This window comes from Ochlerotatus camptorhynchus, unplaced genomic scaffold (genome assembly GCF_037179485.1).
Source record: "Ochlerotatus camptorhynchus isolate MF236.1 unplaced genomic scaffold, CSIRO-AGI_Acam_v1.1 ptg000491l, whole genome shotgun sequence".
Classification (NCBI taxonomy): Eukaryota; Metazoa; Arthropoda; class Insecta; order Diptera; family Culicidae; genus Ochlerotatus; species Ochlerotatus camptorhynchus.
In genome coordinates, this window is record NW_027040976.1 from 1293327 (window position 1) to 1309796 (window position 16470).

At 35.7% G+C, this 16470-nt stretch overlaps 1 protein-coding gene across 5 annotated transcripts in view; it reads left to right on the forward strand.

Moving 5' to 3' along the window:
* The window catches only part of LOC135712520 (poly(U)-binding-splicing factor half pint-like), a 25597-nt gene continuing 9127 nt past the window's right edge, over positions 1–16470 (forward strand). For 2 of the 5 annotated variants that reach the window (XM_065235470.1, XM_065235471.1), the window contains exons 1-2: positions 1–127; positions 425–674. In XM_065235470.1, the coding sequence (XP_065091542.1) occupies positions 107–127; positions 425–674 (271 nt within the window). In that variant the 5' untranslated portion in view covers positions 1–106. Of the gene's footprint in view, positions 128–424; positions 675–1082; positions 1212–7735; positions 9753–16470 lie in introns of those variants that run through there. The other 3 variants (XM_065235473.1, XM_065235472.1, XM_065235474.1) reach the window with 3 other exon arrangements.

Sequence of the window (16470 nt, forward strand, 5' to 3'; positions counted from 1 at the left end):
GTCAAGTGAAAATTTTAGCTCAAAGCGGCAGCATTTTGCGAGGTGGTGAAAAATCGTTCTAAACCAGTAAAAAGTGCTCTAAAATAAAAATTTCAACCGCTGGATTATGAATGGTGCAGCAGTAATGGTAAATGTTATGTTTAATATGTAGAAAATGTGTTTTCCTTAGCAAAAAATGAATTTAAAAACTAAGCATTTTGCGTAGCCACTTCCCAAAATCAATCATGGCGGACGTAGCTTTCTAGCTCGATGCTGTTGTTTCCTTTTTCCAATTTTCATGTGTGATAGTAGATGTGAATAATGCGAGAGTGGATCTGTTTGTTTACATCGATGTTTTCATACAATTTCGGCAGTGAACTGGCGTTTTTCCTTAAAATTCAGTTAACCTCTTGAAAAATGATTACTAATTTTGTATTTTTCGTAGGGCGGTAACAACGAATACGCTAACAGTGGTGGTAGCAGCAACATCAACGACCCATCGCCCGTACGTGACGACTACCGGAAAGATGGTTCCGAGGATCCTTCACCGTCGAAGGCTTCCTCGACTTCATCCAAACGAGATAAAGAAAGTCGTGGACGCGACCGAGATCGCGATCGGGACCGCGAGCGTGAAAGTCGTGACCGCAGCAGAGACAGAGATCGCCGTGATCGACGTGATCGCGATCGGGAACGTGGTGAGTAAAAGATGATTGCTTTTGAAATCTCTCGAAGAAATCCCTGTGCAGGACACTATCAGCAAAGCAGTAGTGTTGTATTAGAACCAATACTTTTTTTATCATTGTAAAGTGTTTCTGCACAAGGTTTGACCCGTAGCCAGATAGTTTTGCTGTTAAGCATTGGCATTTGATACAACGTAAAGATGATCCGTTTATTGTACCGTATGCTCTCGTTTGTTTTATAGGTCCCACCTACCGAATAGGCGAGTCGAATTATTAGCCATTCATGCTCTTTTTTATTACCATCCACAGCTTTTACATTTTGATATTTCTCTTGTCCTTGGCCTATATATACTTTATCGTTTTTTCTTCTTCTGTTAGTTCGTTTCTCACTAATTCTTGGCGGTTTTCTACTCTTCTGCTTAGATTTTGCAGACTCCGACACAGAACCGTATATTTCTCCTCTACAACTACTTCCGCCACTGCAACCAGTATGAGTGTGAAAGTAACAATTGAAATAGAAAAAGTGTCCCGCACGAACGATCGAAGACAGAGGTGACTTTCTCTAATCTTCTCTTTTCTCTTATACGCAAATTATTAATATGATAATCTTTTTGTAACGGTGAGGTGCACGAGTGTCACAAGTGAGTTATTTTGAGTTAGAGTTCAAAAGTTGAACTATTTGCCCATTGTTTATCTTAAGAAATCTATATGTTTTAGCTACATATTTTTGTACGTATGTACAAATCTTGCATTGTTGTTGTCAATACAGGTTTGTCGATAATTCTGAACATTCCACGAGTCTCTCATTTCGCCAGGACCTTCATCCAGCTAAAAAAATTGATTTGGCATTTGTTCGAAAACTTTGAGTTTCATTTGAAATTTTGGAAAAAAAACACAAAACCATATATTAAGCACATCAGTGTTTTACTTTTTCCATTCAGCTTCAGGCAACTTCCTTCTATCTTAAGTGGTTTTTGTTAAATCTTCTCAACCACAACAAAGGATGCGAGTACTCCCCAACAAGTTTTAGCCTTCTGTCAGTTGGCCCAAATCCGAATTCGTTAGTTGAGGGGTGGTGGTGGCCCAGCTAGCGAATTTCGACTGTATCAAAAGGATAACAAATCTAGCTCAATGTATGCATTTTGATATTGGTATTTTCGTTAACAATAAACAAAATTAGTAATCGATATGTTATTATTACTATGAGCATGATTGACCGCCTGTGGATGCAACTCCTTTATTGCCAGATCAACTGTAATTACACAGAGAACCAATCATCCTCAATGTGTAAATAAATGTGATTTAAAACTAGAAAATACCAGCGCCGGCCACGTCCGAATGCTGGTCAATAAAGGAATGGGAATATGTTGACGTAATACTCGCTTTCATGAAAGCCGAGCACACCTCTGCCCTTCCACGAGATATCACTGGGATATGTTGGATAAGTGTTGGGATTGCAGCAGAATTCGTTTTGGTAAAGGAGCGTAGGATTGAACCCACGGTCTTTTGCTCAGTAAGCAAAATCGATCGTCACTAGGCCACCGAGCTCCTTATTTCACAAAACAATTACGACCAAGTTGCTGTTCAACTTGCTGTTACTACGATAACAGCTACTCTTAAGGAGGATTTTTTATAGATTTCTCATCAAAACGTCTTTCTTAAAACTCAAATATTATTTATTTTACGTACAAATGCAATTCACAATAACGCTCTATTGTGTGAAGGAGCTTGAAGTTGAACCCATAATTTTTCTGCTCAGTAAGCAAAATCGGTCGCCACTAGGCCATCGAGCTCCTTATATCAGCGACGACCTCACAAACGACGACAACAAGTGCTCTTGAGAAGGACTTGATGTGAATTTCCGATCAACACGTCTTAAACATAAAGCAGCCAAGCTCCTCAATTAATTTTTTGAGACGTTATTTGGTAAAGATTGAATTAAATTTAAACAAATAATTGGAAAGGTTCTCATCCGAATGATCTGTTTCATAAGCTTAAAATGAATTTCTGCTTAAAAAATTAGATGTATTTTAAAAGAAAGTTAATTTTTATATTAAGATGTTCCATCATCGAAGGGCTAAAAATAAACTTAAATAATTTAATTCAAAAGATCCAGTCGAAAAGAAGGCTGAAAAACGATAATATAAAGAAGTCTCATCGGAGCTTAAAATAAACTTAAATAGTTTAGTTTAAATCTATAGATCCAGTGGCAGTTTTGTAACTGTGTCACAAATGTTGTGCTGTTAGCTCTAAAGCTGCACGAAAATCTGATAAGTATAACGATACTTCATTATAATGTTCACTATCTCCTGGCCAGAACCTTCATCAATCCCAATCACACACTCCGAAGGCCAATCTAAAAAACTCACAAAATCAAGAAATGATGAACACTGATAACAAATGCATAAAGAATGTTCTTCAACTGGAACAAACTCACTAAGCCCAACGATGATCGTTGTCCAATGGTGCATTATGAATTCAAATTGCACTTGATTCAGAAATGGTAGAAAATGACCCGGAACTCGCCCAACATATACAAAATGTATACATTCTGCATATGGCAGACGGGCCCGAATCCATTATGTTATTATTACTATGGCAGAAAAACTAAAACATCTTCAAAATATGCTATTATTTAAATATTGTCATTAAATTGCGATATTAAAAAATGTTTATGATATTCAATTTCTACGCATCGAATATATTTTAACAGACATGAATGATGGTATTTATTTCGTTGGGAAAGAACTGATAGTTGATAAGATTTATGACAACATGTTTAAATATGAGCTAAGAAATCGACTAAAGTTGTGTTCCATTTGGTGAATTTTCACTTGAATTTGACACTTCGAAAATAAATTATAATGTTAAAAAATCCCTCTCCCATTTTTAGAAGGTGAGAAGGTCAAAATTGATTCCTGGTCTGTCTGAAATAAGTCTGGCACAATAGCAGGTATATTTGAAAAAAAAAATCCATCTGTCAAATTTAAGTGAACATTCACCAAATGTAACACAGCCTAAGCATACGAAGGTTATACAACAATATTCGACAACGTATTAGTATAAGACGAACAGGACGAACTCAATTTTATATCGTTTTGTAGATTCAATTCGCAGTTAGATTGATATCAACAATATTAAATAAAAGCAGCAAAATTACTGTAAAAATATAATTGTCTATGCCAATATAAAGTAGGATTCTGGCTGCTTTGTTCATGAAGCAGCAAGAAATCCTGCTTTATATTGGCATGGTTATTATTTTATTAAAATTCACTGCATTATTTCTTAAATTTCTAATTTATTAGATAACACGTTTGTTTTGACTCAAAAGAAAATAAAAGTTTAAAAAAAAGTTTTCAGTGATGCATGCTCAAATATCAAATTTTATTTAAGATTTTTTTTAAACTAAATTAAAAAAAAAAGAATATCAAAATATATTATCAGCATGATTTCAACAACATAATTTGAAAATATTTTGATATCTAACTTTTCTCGTAATATGGCCATTATGTCAAATGATATTATACTAAACGGCATTATTCCAAATAGGGTAGAGCCAAAATTATGTACATTGTATATGTATATTGGAAACAATCATATTAAGAACTACACAAATGACCATCTTACACTGCACGATGGTGGTTGATGATGTGTCACTGAAGAGCTCACAGAGTGCTGATCCATTTTCCCACAGATTACACTCAATTTACTGAATGCAAGCGTTTCAATATAGGCTGATGGTTGTAGTATGGGATGCCTCTCTCTGACTACTAAGCATTGGTGAGAAAGCGACTTTCGTCCTTCAACCATTGGCCCATTGCATCATCTTCAAAGGGCCAACAACTGTAGGACGAAAGACGTTCGACATTTGACGAATCATACCGAATTCTTCATCCATTCGATAGGTTCCTTTTTAGTGGATCGTTGCTAGGTTTTTTCATTTTCGTCAAACATTTTCAATTCAAAATGAGAATTAGCAACACAGTCGAAACTAAGCTTAAATAGATGGTCGCCAATGTCCGATCGTACATACCCGGATTGACTTCCGTTGAGGACAATTTTCATTGAAAATACCCCCGATGCATAGTTCTGCATGCCTGACTATCGGGAGGTCCCAAATAACTGCAAAAAAAATCATGTAGCGTAGATGTACCAGTTAGCCGGCGCCGGTGGTGTAGTGGTAAGCGTGACTGCTTTTTAACACCCCGATGGGTCTGGGTTCAATCCCAGCCGAGGTCGGTGGGATTTTTCTGAGGCATAAAAATCTCTGGTCACGTCTTCCTTCGGAAGGGAAGTAAAGCCGTTGGTCCCGGCCCATGTGTGTTGAATGGGTGCGATATCCTACGCAGGTGTGGAAGCTGCCTTCCTGCACATTCGATTGCCGTCAATGAATGGCAATCGATGTCCGTCGGTGATTGGCACTAGATTGCGGAACAGAGACCGACGTTAAATAAAGGAAAAAAGAAAAGATGTACCAGTTATGGCTATACGATCCTATTATGGTATGTTCCAATATTATAGCCTATCGAAATTCCGTATGGCCATAATTGGTACATCTTTTCTTTTTTCCTTTATTTAACTTTTATTGGGAACGCACATAATATTGTTCCTATAACAACATTAATTATATTGATATGAATTTCACATAACATTGATGAATTGTATGTGGTTAATCATAGGAATTGGATTAGGATTGCAATTATCATCATCAACAGTTACCCATGTTCATGCGTTTGCATAAAACAAGTTTGATATTCAATGAAAATTCTTGATTTACGACTGTGACAAATTTGTAGAATCACTTGTTAGGATATTAGGATTTCCACATAGCTCTCAAGATAAAATACGATAAGAAATGCACATCAAGAATATTTTAATAAACCATTGCACTGCCGGTGGAAGCATAACTGTCCCATGTTGCAAAACACAAAAATGAGACAACTGCAGTTAAAGATCGAACAGACGTTTTGCTGCTATCGTAAAATTTCACGGAAAAATTTGGTTGTACTTCGAAAAACTGACGTAATACAACTATTCCATAGACAGTTTATCAAAATTTTGCATAAAAAAAATTTCTGTGACACTTATGCTGCGAATTTCTCTGATGAGTTGAAAAATGTACGCATATCTGTCCCACTGTGAACAACTTCTCAGTTGCTGCTGTTGATATGTTTGACACTTCGTGAGTGATGGTTGAAGTTTTTTCTTTAAAATTGTTGATTTCAGTGCCAACATTTCTAAGAGGCGTAATTACATTTGTAAACAATGGATTTAGCCGTCGATTTCTCATGGAAAAAAGCTCACTCATGAAAGTTAATGACACCACAGAGACACAGGCAGAGGAATTTTTCATCTACCAGCTAGCATGGCTAATTTGGAGGGGTGAGCATTTTCTTGCGAGATATCGACGGCTAAAGCCAATGTTTACAAAAGCAATTACGCCCCTTTGAAATGTTGACACTGATTTGAATGTAGGCTGGAAACGTCTGCCATAGAAAATTTAAAGCAGTACTGTGGTTCCAGTGGTAGTGATAGCTATTAGTCTTTAACGAGACAATTGCTCCTGATGGCGCATACGCACGATCATTTCCAGTGTCTGCATGTACACGTACAGTACACGTTGAACTTATTCAAGGCTCGCCCGTACGTGGACATCATGAGAAAATTGTTTTTCTCAAAAAGGACGATATGAGCTAGGATACGCAAGCAACATCAACAGTGAGGACCTTAAATACTGCAAACAGCTGATCGCCAACGATACGTTCTTTGCTTAAGCTAAAGTACTCTGGTAAAGGTCTCCTCGTTGAATTGACGTAGATAGTGTAGTGGATATGGTAGGTGTTGTAAATTAATTTACTAGATATGGTTAAGTGTGTTGATAAAAATGAATAAATGGCCAAGTAAATGATAACACCGACTTATCCGTACTAAACATCGAAAGCAACGAGAATGACAATTGAATGAAAATCGTATAGTTTCGTATCTGATTCGGGCAGACAGTCTCGCGCTTTGCGAGTGCGTCTACTTTCAGAGCGAAATATGCATATGATGTGTTCAGCCCGGTTTATATTAGAGGGAATGTTATATAGAGGCTAGACAGAGATAACAAATCAGGATCAATCGCCGATTAGGGTTTCGCGTCGGGCATGAGAACAAACGAAAATAATTCTGTTGACGATTGTTACGAAGTTAGCACGTACAGAGGACTTGGTCACTACAGATAGGAAGGGCTCTCTGTTGGCAGTTATCGTACCTGTTATTGGAGAAGACGAAACATCATTTTTAGTTGGTTTTCCGACCAAGCAACATGCATCGGAATGATAGTTATTTAAGGTTAACCGTTGTATGGATTTCTTTTAATTAAAAAAAATCTCATCATTTTACTCTATAGTTTTTCAATATCAAATTATCATGTGTGTCACGAAAAGGTACAAATAGGGCAAGGCGTTGCAAGTTGATTAGTACATTATAAAATTTATTTGTTTGTAAATAGCAACAAAACTGAGAATGATAGCTTAAATTTTCCAAAAAAAAGTGTTAATGTGCTTACGACGTTATCGAGGTATCATCCAAATAATTTAAAGATTAATTTTACCATTTGGGTAATCGTTTGGATCTTGTAATATGTTTACGATGTATTATTTGGATAACAGACTGTAACTTTTGAAGAATTTCTTATACATATTAAAAATTGGAGCAGTGGGACAGATATGCGTCCATTTTTGTAATGCGACAAAACGACTTCACATTTTTTTTTAATTTTCCAAGAATAAACAGCATGTTTTAATATAATATTTTAAAAATATGTATTGATTTATAACGTTAAGCATCATAACCTCAAAAAAGTCAAAATGTCACATGGGACAGTTATGCTTCCACCGGCAGTGCAGGAGGAAATTCAAGGTGGTGAAGGTAGTCAGAAGCCATCCTTAGTATATTTTGGTGAAATTAGTAGATGACAATTTAAATACTGAATTCGATATTAGTACATTTTTGAAATCTCTTAAGTGAATTTGGATATCAGTTTGCTTAGTTTATTCGAGATTTGTCACCATTTGTTTAAATATATCAAATCGATGTCGATACACAGTTCTCTCCGCGTTTTAAACATTAATGTATGCTGTTATGATTAAACAAACAATCAATCTTAAACATTTTGATTAAAATGAAGGTAACATTTCCCGGGGAACTGCTATTAAATTTCCAGCAGAATAGAATGGAGTTTGTTTTTACCCTTTTTTTACTTTATGTAACCAAAATAACTCATTTGTGCACCACATCTATGCTTTAATCTTCTTAAGTGATGCATAATAACAGAATCTATGTGATTCATCATCTTATCCATCACTCATGCAGATTACGGCAGACCTGCCCACCTATATTTGTTGAAATTTACCGAAACAAATGCCTACGACAATATGACTCATGCCGATGATATGTATTTTTCCTTCTTTTTCTTTCTTATGTTTATACTTTCAGAGTTTAAATGAAAAGGTATGTCCACGTCAGGGTCTCAGAGCGCTCATTTTTGGCGCATCATTATTCTCTGAAACGCTGATCGGTGATTGCCTAAAAGAAGGGGTTTCGTTCTTTTTTCCCATGAGGGGAGCCTCCATGTCTTCGACCTTCTTGCATCGTGTTGGGCCAAAATGCAAGTGACAATTTTTGTTCGGAAGAAATAGAAACCTTGGTTTTCATTGTCGATTTAGTCGAATTTTGAGGACAAACTGAAGTGACCCATCATAATTATGTTTCTTCCTTCTTTTATCGTGTTTATTTTTCAAGAGACTCTTCCTGAAAAACGTGAAGAAACGCATTGCTTTCAAACATATCATCACATTCGTATACCAACAAACTCATAACTTACAAATCAAATTAAAAAAAATAGAGTAATACTGCACAAATCGTCGACTGAAAGCGCGGCCGCAACGAATAACAGCTCGAGGGAACACACGTCATCGCAACAAAACAGATTTGGCAGAGCAGTCAGGAGTTAATTGAATAAAGCCGGGAGGCGAATAATTTTCTTTTTCTTTTCTTTTCTTTCTTTTTCTGAAAACACGTTTTTTGAAAAATCAAGAATCATAAACTGTGCTAACAACCGACCGGTGTGAAGCCCGAAAAGTGTCCTCCGACGAAAGCTGCTGGCTTGCCAAACATCGGACCCAATCGTACTATTGTCCTATATGCACTTACCACCTACACTGAAGGAATATTTGATTATTTCACCTGGTGTTTGTATTTCTTTTGTGTTTTTCATACTTTCAGCCATCTCTCTGTGTGTGTCTTCTCTCTCCCATCTTGTTCGGGTGCGTGATGAAGAGACCTACCGGGGTTGTCTGTTACAATCAAAGTTGAAATCTTTTGATTAAATCTTCCAGAAAGATACTCATAATATCAAGAACACATCTTACAACACTCCACCCATGGATCTAGAGAAGCTTGGATGCGATACAGAGTACCACCGGCCCGTTGCCAAATCAGTCGTCGATTTTTCTCTCTTTATCTCTTTATCTATTTTTATCTCTCTTTGTGTCTGTTTTGTTCTCTATTTTTTTTCTCTATTTCTCCACCATTCTGAACAACATGCTCATTTGTGTCATCACATCCATGAGCATTTACCAAAAACCATGCCCATGAGAGCCCACGTTATCAACCGTTCCAATTCATCCCTTAGTGATTGATCGCAATGAAGCATGAGATTCACTATCTGGGCATGAGTCGATCAACAATAACCGCTCTCTATCCCCGCTCATCTATCACCATTCATCGCAAATCAAAAAAATAAATAAAGAAAAAAACACGCAAACTCTCAATTAATCCATATTATTTTTCTATTTATTTTTTATTTATTTTCAGGATCTCTATTTCTCTCGCATATTTTTCTGTTTCCGTTTTCGTTCTTTTTAACATCTCTTGAAAATACTGCCCCTGATAAAATGACACGAATCATTGGTTGTTCCCTGCCTCTTCTTCGAGATCATTTCCAACTGAACATTAACCTACTACTACTACTACACAACCACAATCCTACTGTTGCGAAGTGTGAAATGAACTCATAATCTATTGATGATGGGGGAACACGAAGAAAAGGTTAGCTTTGCATTTCTACTAAAAAAAAAACAATTTATCGATTTACTTTTGGATCCTTTGACCCAGATGTCTTCATTTTTAACCAGCAGCGCTCAGCGAACAACTACTTTATTCTGATGAATTTTTCTCGTACATGAACCTACAAATTTATAGTTTATGATTTGTTCGATGTATGTTGTCAAAATGATAGTTTTCGATAGTGTTATTTGTGTTAATCTACAATGCAACCGTAACTGCATTGGTACCGCTAAGGGCAGAGTAACAACTACCAGATAATGGTTGTGCTATACTACCCCGAATGTTAATTTCCCGAACGCCACTATCTCGAATGCGATTCTGCCTTCTTTTAATAGCTGAAATGAAATCCGAGGTAACGACATTTGGGGTAATGTAGCAGAATTCTTGAAAACTCCTGACATTTTGGAAGAATCGGAAAATTCTGGAAATATCTGGGAATTTTGCGTTGCGGAAAATAGATAGAGTTTTCTAGGTAACGTTAAAGGAAAGCATGATTCACGCAAATTGTGCTCGTCAATTCGAAAACAAGTAAATAATATTTAATTGTCCATTGCGGGAAAGTAAGAATGGTGTAAAGGCATTACATTTGTTGCCACCTTGCTGCATTTAATGTTACATGGTTGGAGCTTAAATATGTTATGGATCACCAGCGCTGCTGATGTTTTCAGCAGTTTCAAGAACTGGATCGCATTGCAGAGGGTTGGTACCCGAGCAAAGTCTGAGATCAAATTGAAATCTAAATTTGATGTTGTGATTTAGCTGATAATGATTACTCAGGTTGTTGTCGTTTTGGTCGTTTTAACGGTTAAAATATCAAAATTGAGAGCAAACATATCTTCCTGTGACATCACATAGAAAACTATTTCTGCTATCAGTGAGAGCAAATTTGCTATCCATTTTTCCTGTTGATAACAAAACAAGTATTCAATTTGATGTTGTGCTAAGGCAATGAAAACAAACCCGTAACAACATATTTTTAAAGAGCAAATGTACAGCAAAATGAAATCTAAATTTGGTATCAAATTTGTCAATGTGTAAACTGAAATCAAATTATGATTTCAGTTTTATGTTGATATCAAAACTTGATTTCAATTTGCTGTCATTTTGATGCTGGACTTTGCTCGGGTATACAGTGAAAATAAGCAAGGATTCTATTTTTCGCAAATTAAACAACAAACAAAATGTAAATTTGACAAACATGTTAATTCATGCCAATGTATCAAACATTGATGTAATTGCAAAAAAAAACTAATGCAATATTTACATCGCTGGATGTAAATTCGTTAGCAAAAAACTGTGTCCATCGTCTTCTTCTTCTTCTTATTCGCATTTTAAGCTTATTGCTTACCAGAGCAAAGCTGGAGATCAAATTGAAATCAAAATTTGCTGTTATGATGTAACTTATTTTGAATACTCCAGTTGATCTCATTTTGGTTGACTTAACGGTTAACACAGCGTTATTAATTGAGAGCTTTCGATGCCAATACCAATGCATGAATTTGTATATTGTGTGGCAAGCACAATGATACTCTATGCCCAGGAAAGTCGAGAAAATTTCCAACACGAAAGATTCCCTCGACCGGACCGGGAATCGAACCCGCCGCCGTGTCCATCGTACAACGTAATATTATACAACTGATGGAATGACCTGTGTGCAACAGTTTTGATGTAATATTCAACAACTTTTTTTATAGTTGAAGATGCTAATTTCAAATAGACTAAAGTGGTAATTTTTATACGATAGATGATAAAAATTACCACTTTAGTCTGTTATTTGAAATTAGCATCTTCAACTATGTAAATCGTTGACTTCACGCAGAAGTAATACAAAACACATAGCCAAAGAACTTTTTTAGCTAGTTAGTTTAGCTTTATTATTATAGAAACTTTCAACACAACTATTTTGTTTGCTATGTCCGTCTCGGATTACACAATCCATATTCAGAGCTGCCATTCGCCTCTTTACTACAGCAATTCGCATGTAATTAGAAGTTCCATAGAATATGACACAGTTCTGTGAATTACAACCAGTCCCCTCATGAGAGCATCATTATCACATATCACATCATGGTAATCAAATTTGTCCATCACTTTAAAATTCAAATCTTTCTCCTTTTAACTAGAGTCGGTGTATAATGAGTCACGCCAAGAGTGAAGCCAAGTCTACCTATTGAACTGTCAAATCGGCTACCTATCGTGCAAAGTAAATAAACATTACGATGCTATGAAAGGTCTACGAAAGGTATTGCAATGAAATATAAAATAAAATTGAAGAAATCATCATAAACACGCAGCGAGCATTAAATGGTCATGGGATACGTTTGGTTTTGATCAGTAATGAGAATTTCTACTATTTTTTGATAAGATAATTTGACAAAATCACTGATATTATGATTCACTACAGCCGTTATTTTTGGTTCTCGCTAGAAGTCATTTAAAGTTGATGTAGAAGTCCTCTGTTGCCAAGTGAAAAGAAAGGGAATCCTTCGGAAACCGTGATGCGAGTTCAACTGTTTTTCTCTTGGCGTGACTCATTATTCACCGACTCTACTTTTAACATGACTAATGCTACTGATGCAATCACTCTCTGCTAGCCACCATATGCTGTATTTCGATAGTGTTGATCGTAAGCCCAATTCAACCTGAACATTGCATTAGGTCCTAAGTAACATTGACAGATTCTCTTCGTCGACTTTCTCTTTGTATCGCCACGGCCAATTAAAGACATTCTCAGGTTTTTTTTCTGCACACATATTGATAAAAGAAGTTTTGCAATGTTCAGCTTGAATTCGACAGTGAGCCTGCATAAGGGCGTAAACGCAATGATCGATTCTCTTCGTCGATTTTCTCTTTAGTTAATAACTCGATAAATTTAACGTTTCTCGGTGCGTTTGCTGTTGCTTTTGATAACCAATACAACCTGTTACAACTCTGCATTAAACAAATTCTAGAAAATTGTTTCGCAAAGAGAAAATCGATGAAGAGAATCGATCGTCGCGTATACGCCCTTATGCATGTTCACTGTTGAAATTTTTCCATTGCTGAAGGTAGAGACAATGTTAAATAAGATACGCGCGAAGACTGAAGCCAAAAGTTCCAATCGAACCGTCAAACGCGGTTCCAATTGAGCAAATTAAATAAACACGAGCACCTCACGAAGAAAAGCGTGGGAAGTATTGAGATTGGGGTTGAATTTAATTGTTGAGATTGATTGTCTTTATTAAGGAGATTTTCAGCCAGACGCTGGTTAACTGTTGAGATTTAAATAATTATGTTTGCGTATTAAAAGTGACATTGGACAGGGAATATTATTGTTATCCACCAGCTGTATTCTCGTTATGTTCTCATGAAATATTTGCTCCAGCACAACGAAATACATCTACATAGGCTGTGTTACAAAGATCGGTGTATTTTTTTAAGATAGTAAAATTTGTGAAATTTAAGTCTTTGAAGAGAGATTTCACTCATACGTGATAGGAAGCAATTATTGTTGATTGAATAATTTAGTGCGACGCTCTGTAGAATATACCCTCCAATGTGGTATATTTGGTTTCACTCAGAGTTGTCAAAAATTGAGTCTTCAAATACTTCTATTGAATAGCAATATACTACCGATACGGTTAAAAAAGTATTCATTGTACCGTAATACTGGAGCAGACGACAGTCACTCAAATTAAAAGTCACTTAAAGTAAACACAAAATTGCGGGTTGCCAAGTCTTGCAGAAAAAGAAATTAGTTGATCGTGCAACCAGATTTACTTTTATTCTCTCCGCGCGTCTCTTATATAACATCGTCTCTTGCTGTAGGCAGGTTTTCTTCCTTTCGTTTGGATTTATTGGCGTTGACGGTACCGTTGCAAATCGTCTCTTCTAGCAAAAATTGACAGTATCTTGCGGGAATTTTCGGTGGAGTAAAGAGATAGTACAAAAGTCGCCATGTTTCACGCACAGTCTGACGTTTGCTTACGTGATTTTCCATAGGAGTAAAGAGCTACAGAGTCGCCGTCAACGCCAATTGGATTGATAGATGCACAGCATCTTTAACTTCTTTGGCTTAGTAATTGTATTGGTCAACTCATGTTTTACACAAACAGTTAACATAGTCTAGTTTAGCGTACCGTAGAATGAGTTACCACTACACTGAACCAATATGACATATTCCTGTTATGTGGAAGTCTAATGAATTTGCGCTATAAGATAATCCAATGAAAATGATATGATTGAAAATGTGTCAGGTCAATTCTATATGAATATCTAATTCATTTACAATGCTGATAATTTGGTAACTTTTATATGATCGTCATATGATAAATGAAAATCGGTCAAATTATAATAATTAACTGAAATGGATTTGAAACCTATAAGCATAAGCTTTACTTTTCACCACAATATAATATATGTGTCATAAATCAATCGAAGTAAATTTTATGTGAAAATCACATGAAATTTACTTCTTCTTTTGACACATATATTTAATCGATTTCTAAAAATAAATCGAAAAATAAACATCGGGCAGTGGGAGCTTTCACAGTTGTGTCTTTTTTTTATTGTAGCTGATTTGGGATTCGATCAAGAACTGTTGAGGTGTGATGCTTTCGGTGTCTGCGCTCGATTCCACTGGGCCACGGCTGACTTCAAGATTAGAGTGAAGTAAGAACAGCTCTCCCGACATGGAATGAAGTGCAACGTTATGCTCGTTTTGCTGGAGTGAACAAATTTATGCTCCGTTTCGGTGGTGTCGTGTATTCAAATCTTTCTTAATGCTCCTGTGTGCAATAAAACAACGACTACATTATATGAGTTCATGGAAGTTCGAGTACTAGTGCTGGAATCTGAATTAGCCGTGCACACTAAGATTTTGTTTCCATGTTCGGTAAATTTTACAACAACTGAACATTCGTTAAAACTTTGACCTTCATTTTAAAGGCAATTGAATTTGATTGAATTAGTTTCAAAACATGTTCAACCTTATTTAAATGATCAAATCTTGTCATTTAGTAGAGATTTAGTTTCAAAGTAGCTTTAACCAAACAGTTCAGCTGTTCAGATTTCGGTAAAAATTACCGAAGACGGCGATAATTTCTAAGTGTGTGTAGAAGGCTTACAATTAGAATCTTAGCCAAGTAAATATTGTAGTAGAATCATTTTTTTTTCAATCTCAATACATTCTTTTCCGGAACCATCTTATGGAACAATAACAAACATGGATTATTCAATACAGTATCATTGTTGTTAGCTATATTTAGTTCGACTAATCATTTTAATGAGTGTACGATAACATTGTTGAAAATTGTTTCAATAATTTATGAAGAACAATCATGTAAGAAGTATTTTATTGGGATCGATATTCATCTCAGAAAACCACGTGAAAACAAATGTATGCTATTGGATTTCTTAAAAGGCAAACCTATATGATTATATAATGATTGATATAGATCTGTTTACAATCTTTAAACGTCAAAAATCAAAGGAAGCTATTACAATAAGATATACATGTTTCCCTATACTGCAAAGTTAAATGACTGTCCAATAGTTTCTACATGTCTGTTTACACGTGACATATCAACAAACGTCAAAAATCGTTAAAAGCATCTCCAATAAAATAAACATGATTATCTTATAAGATATATCTTTTAGTGAGCAATATTCATCATGAAAACAGGTATATTTAACTGAATTGTCTCATAGTGCAAACTTATGTGATTTTCCATTAGTTTCTAGATGTCTGTTCCCACCTATGACATATCAACAGTTTTTCACGATGAAATATATTAGACAATATTCAAATACGTCTTACCTATCGCTAACCACGTTCGAAGCAAAGTTTTATCGAGTACTAAGTATGTGAAATTACGATAGAAATCATTCCATATCGCAGTCATAGTTTTTAAGTAATAATCCAATGTAATTTATCAATCATCACATAGAATGAATAAATCTGCTGACATTACTATGTTATAAGATGGATCCAATAAACGGTACATGTTGATTTGTTTCAGTGTATGGTTCCACGCTCAGTTGGCTTAAATGTCCCGTACTTGCTTTTCTGTAAGATTCTGTACAGCAAAAACAAAAGTATGTTTTCGTACTTTTTGCAGTACATACAGTTGTGTTCAATATAATAGCAGCGCATGCCGATTTCCATACAAAATGGTCAACTTTGACATGATGTAACTTTGTTAACTTATGATCAATTGAGCTGAAACGTTCGCCACAGAACTACAAGTACCTGTTGGAAAGTGAGACACTAGGTAAAATTGTTCAAATAATAGCAGTTTTTGATATGAATTTTTATGTACTGTAAATATTTTAAACATTTTTAACTATTATGTAAAATTTAAAATCTCAAAACTGAGCTTAAATGCAAATTAAAAGTACTGCTATTATTTTGAGCAATTTTACCTAGTGTCTCACTTTCCGGCAGGTTCTGTGGTTGAAACGTTTCAGCTCAATTGATCTTAAGAGAACAAAGTTACAACTTGTCAAAGTTGACCATTTTGTATGGAAATCGGCATGCGCTGCTATTATATTGAACACAACTGTATATATCAGTGCTAACATTTGAAAACGGCACAAAAGCCATTTGTAAACAAATGGTTTGTGGGCCCTTTACTCACTACTTGAAGTACACCCACGCGACACAACAGCAACATCGGGTAGGGGAAATTTTCCCCTTCCTGACGATGCTGTTGGTTTGCGT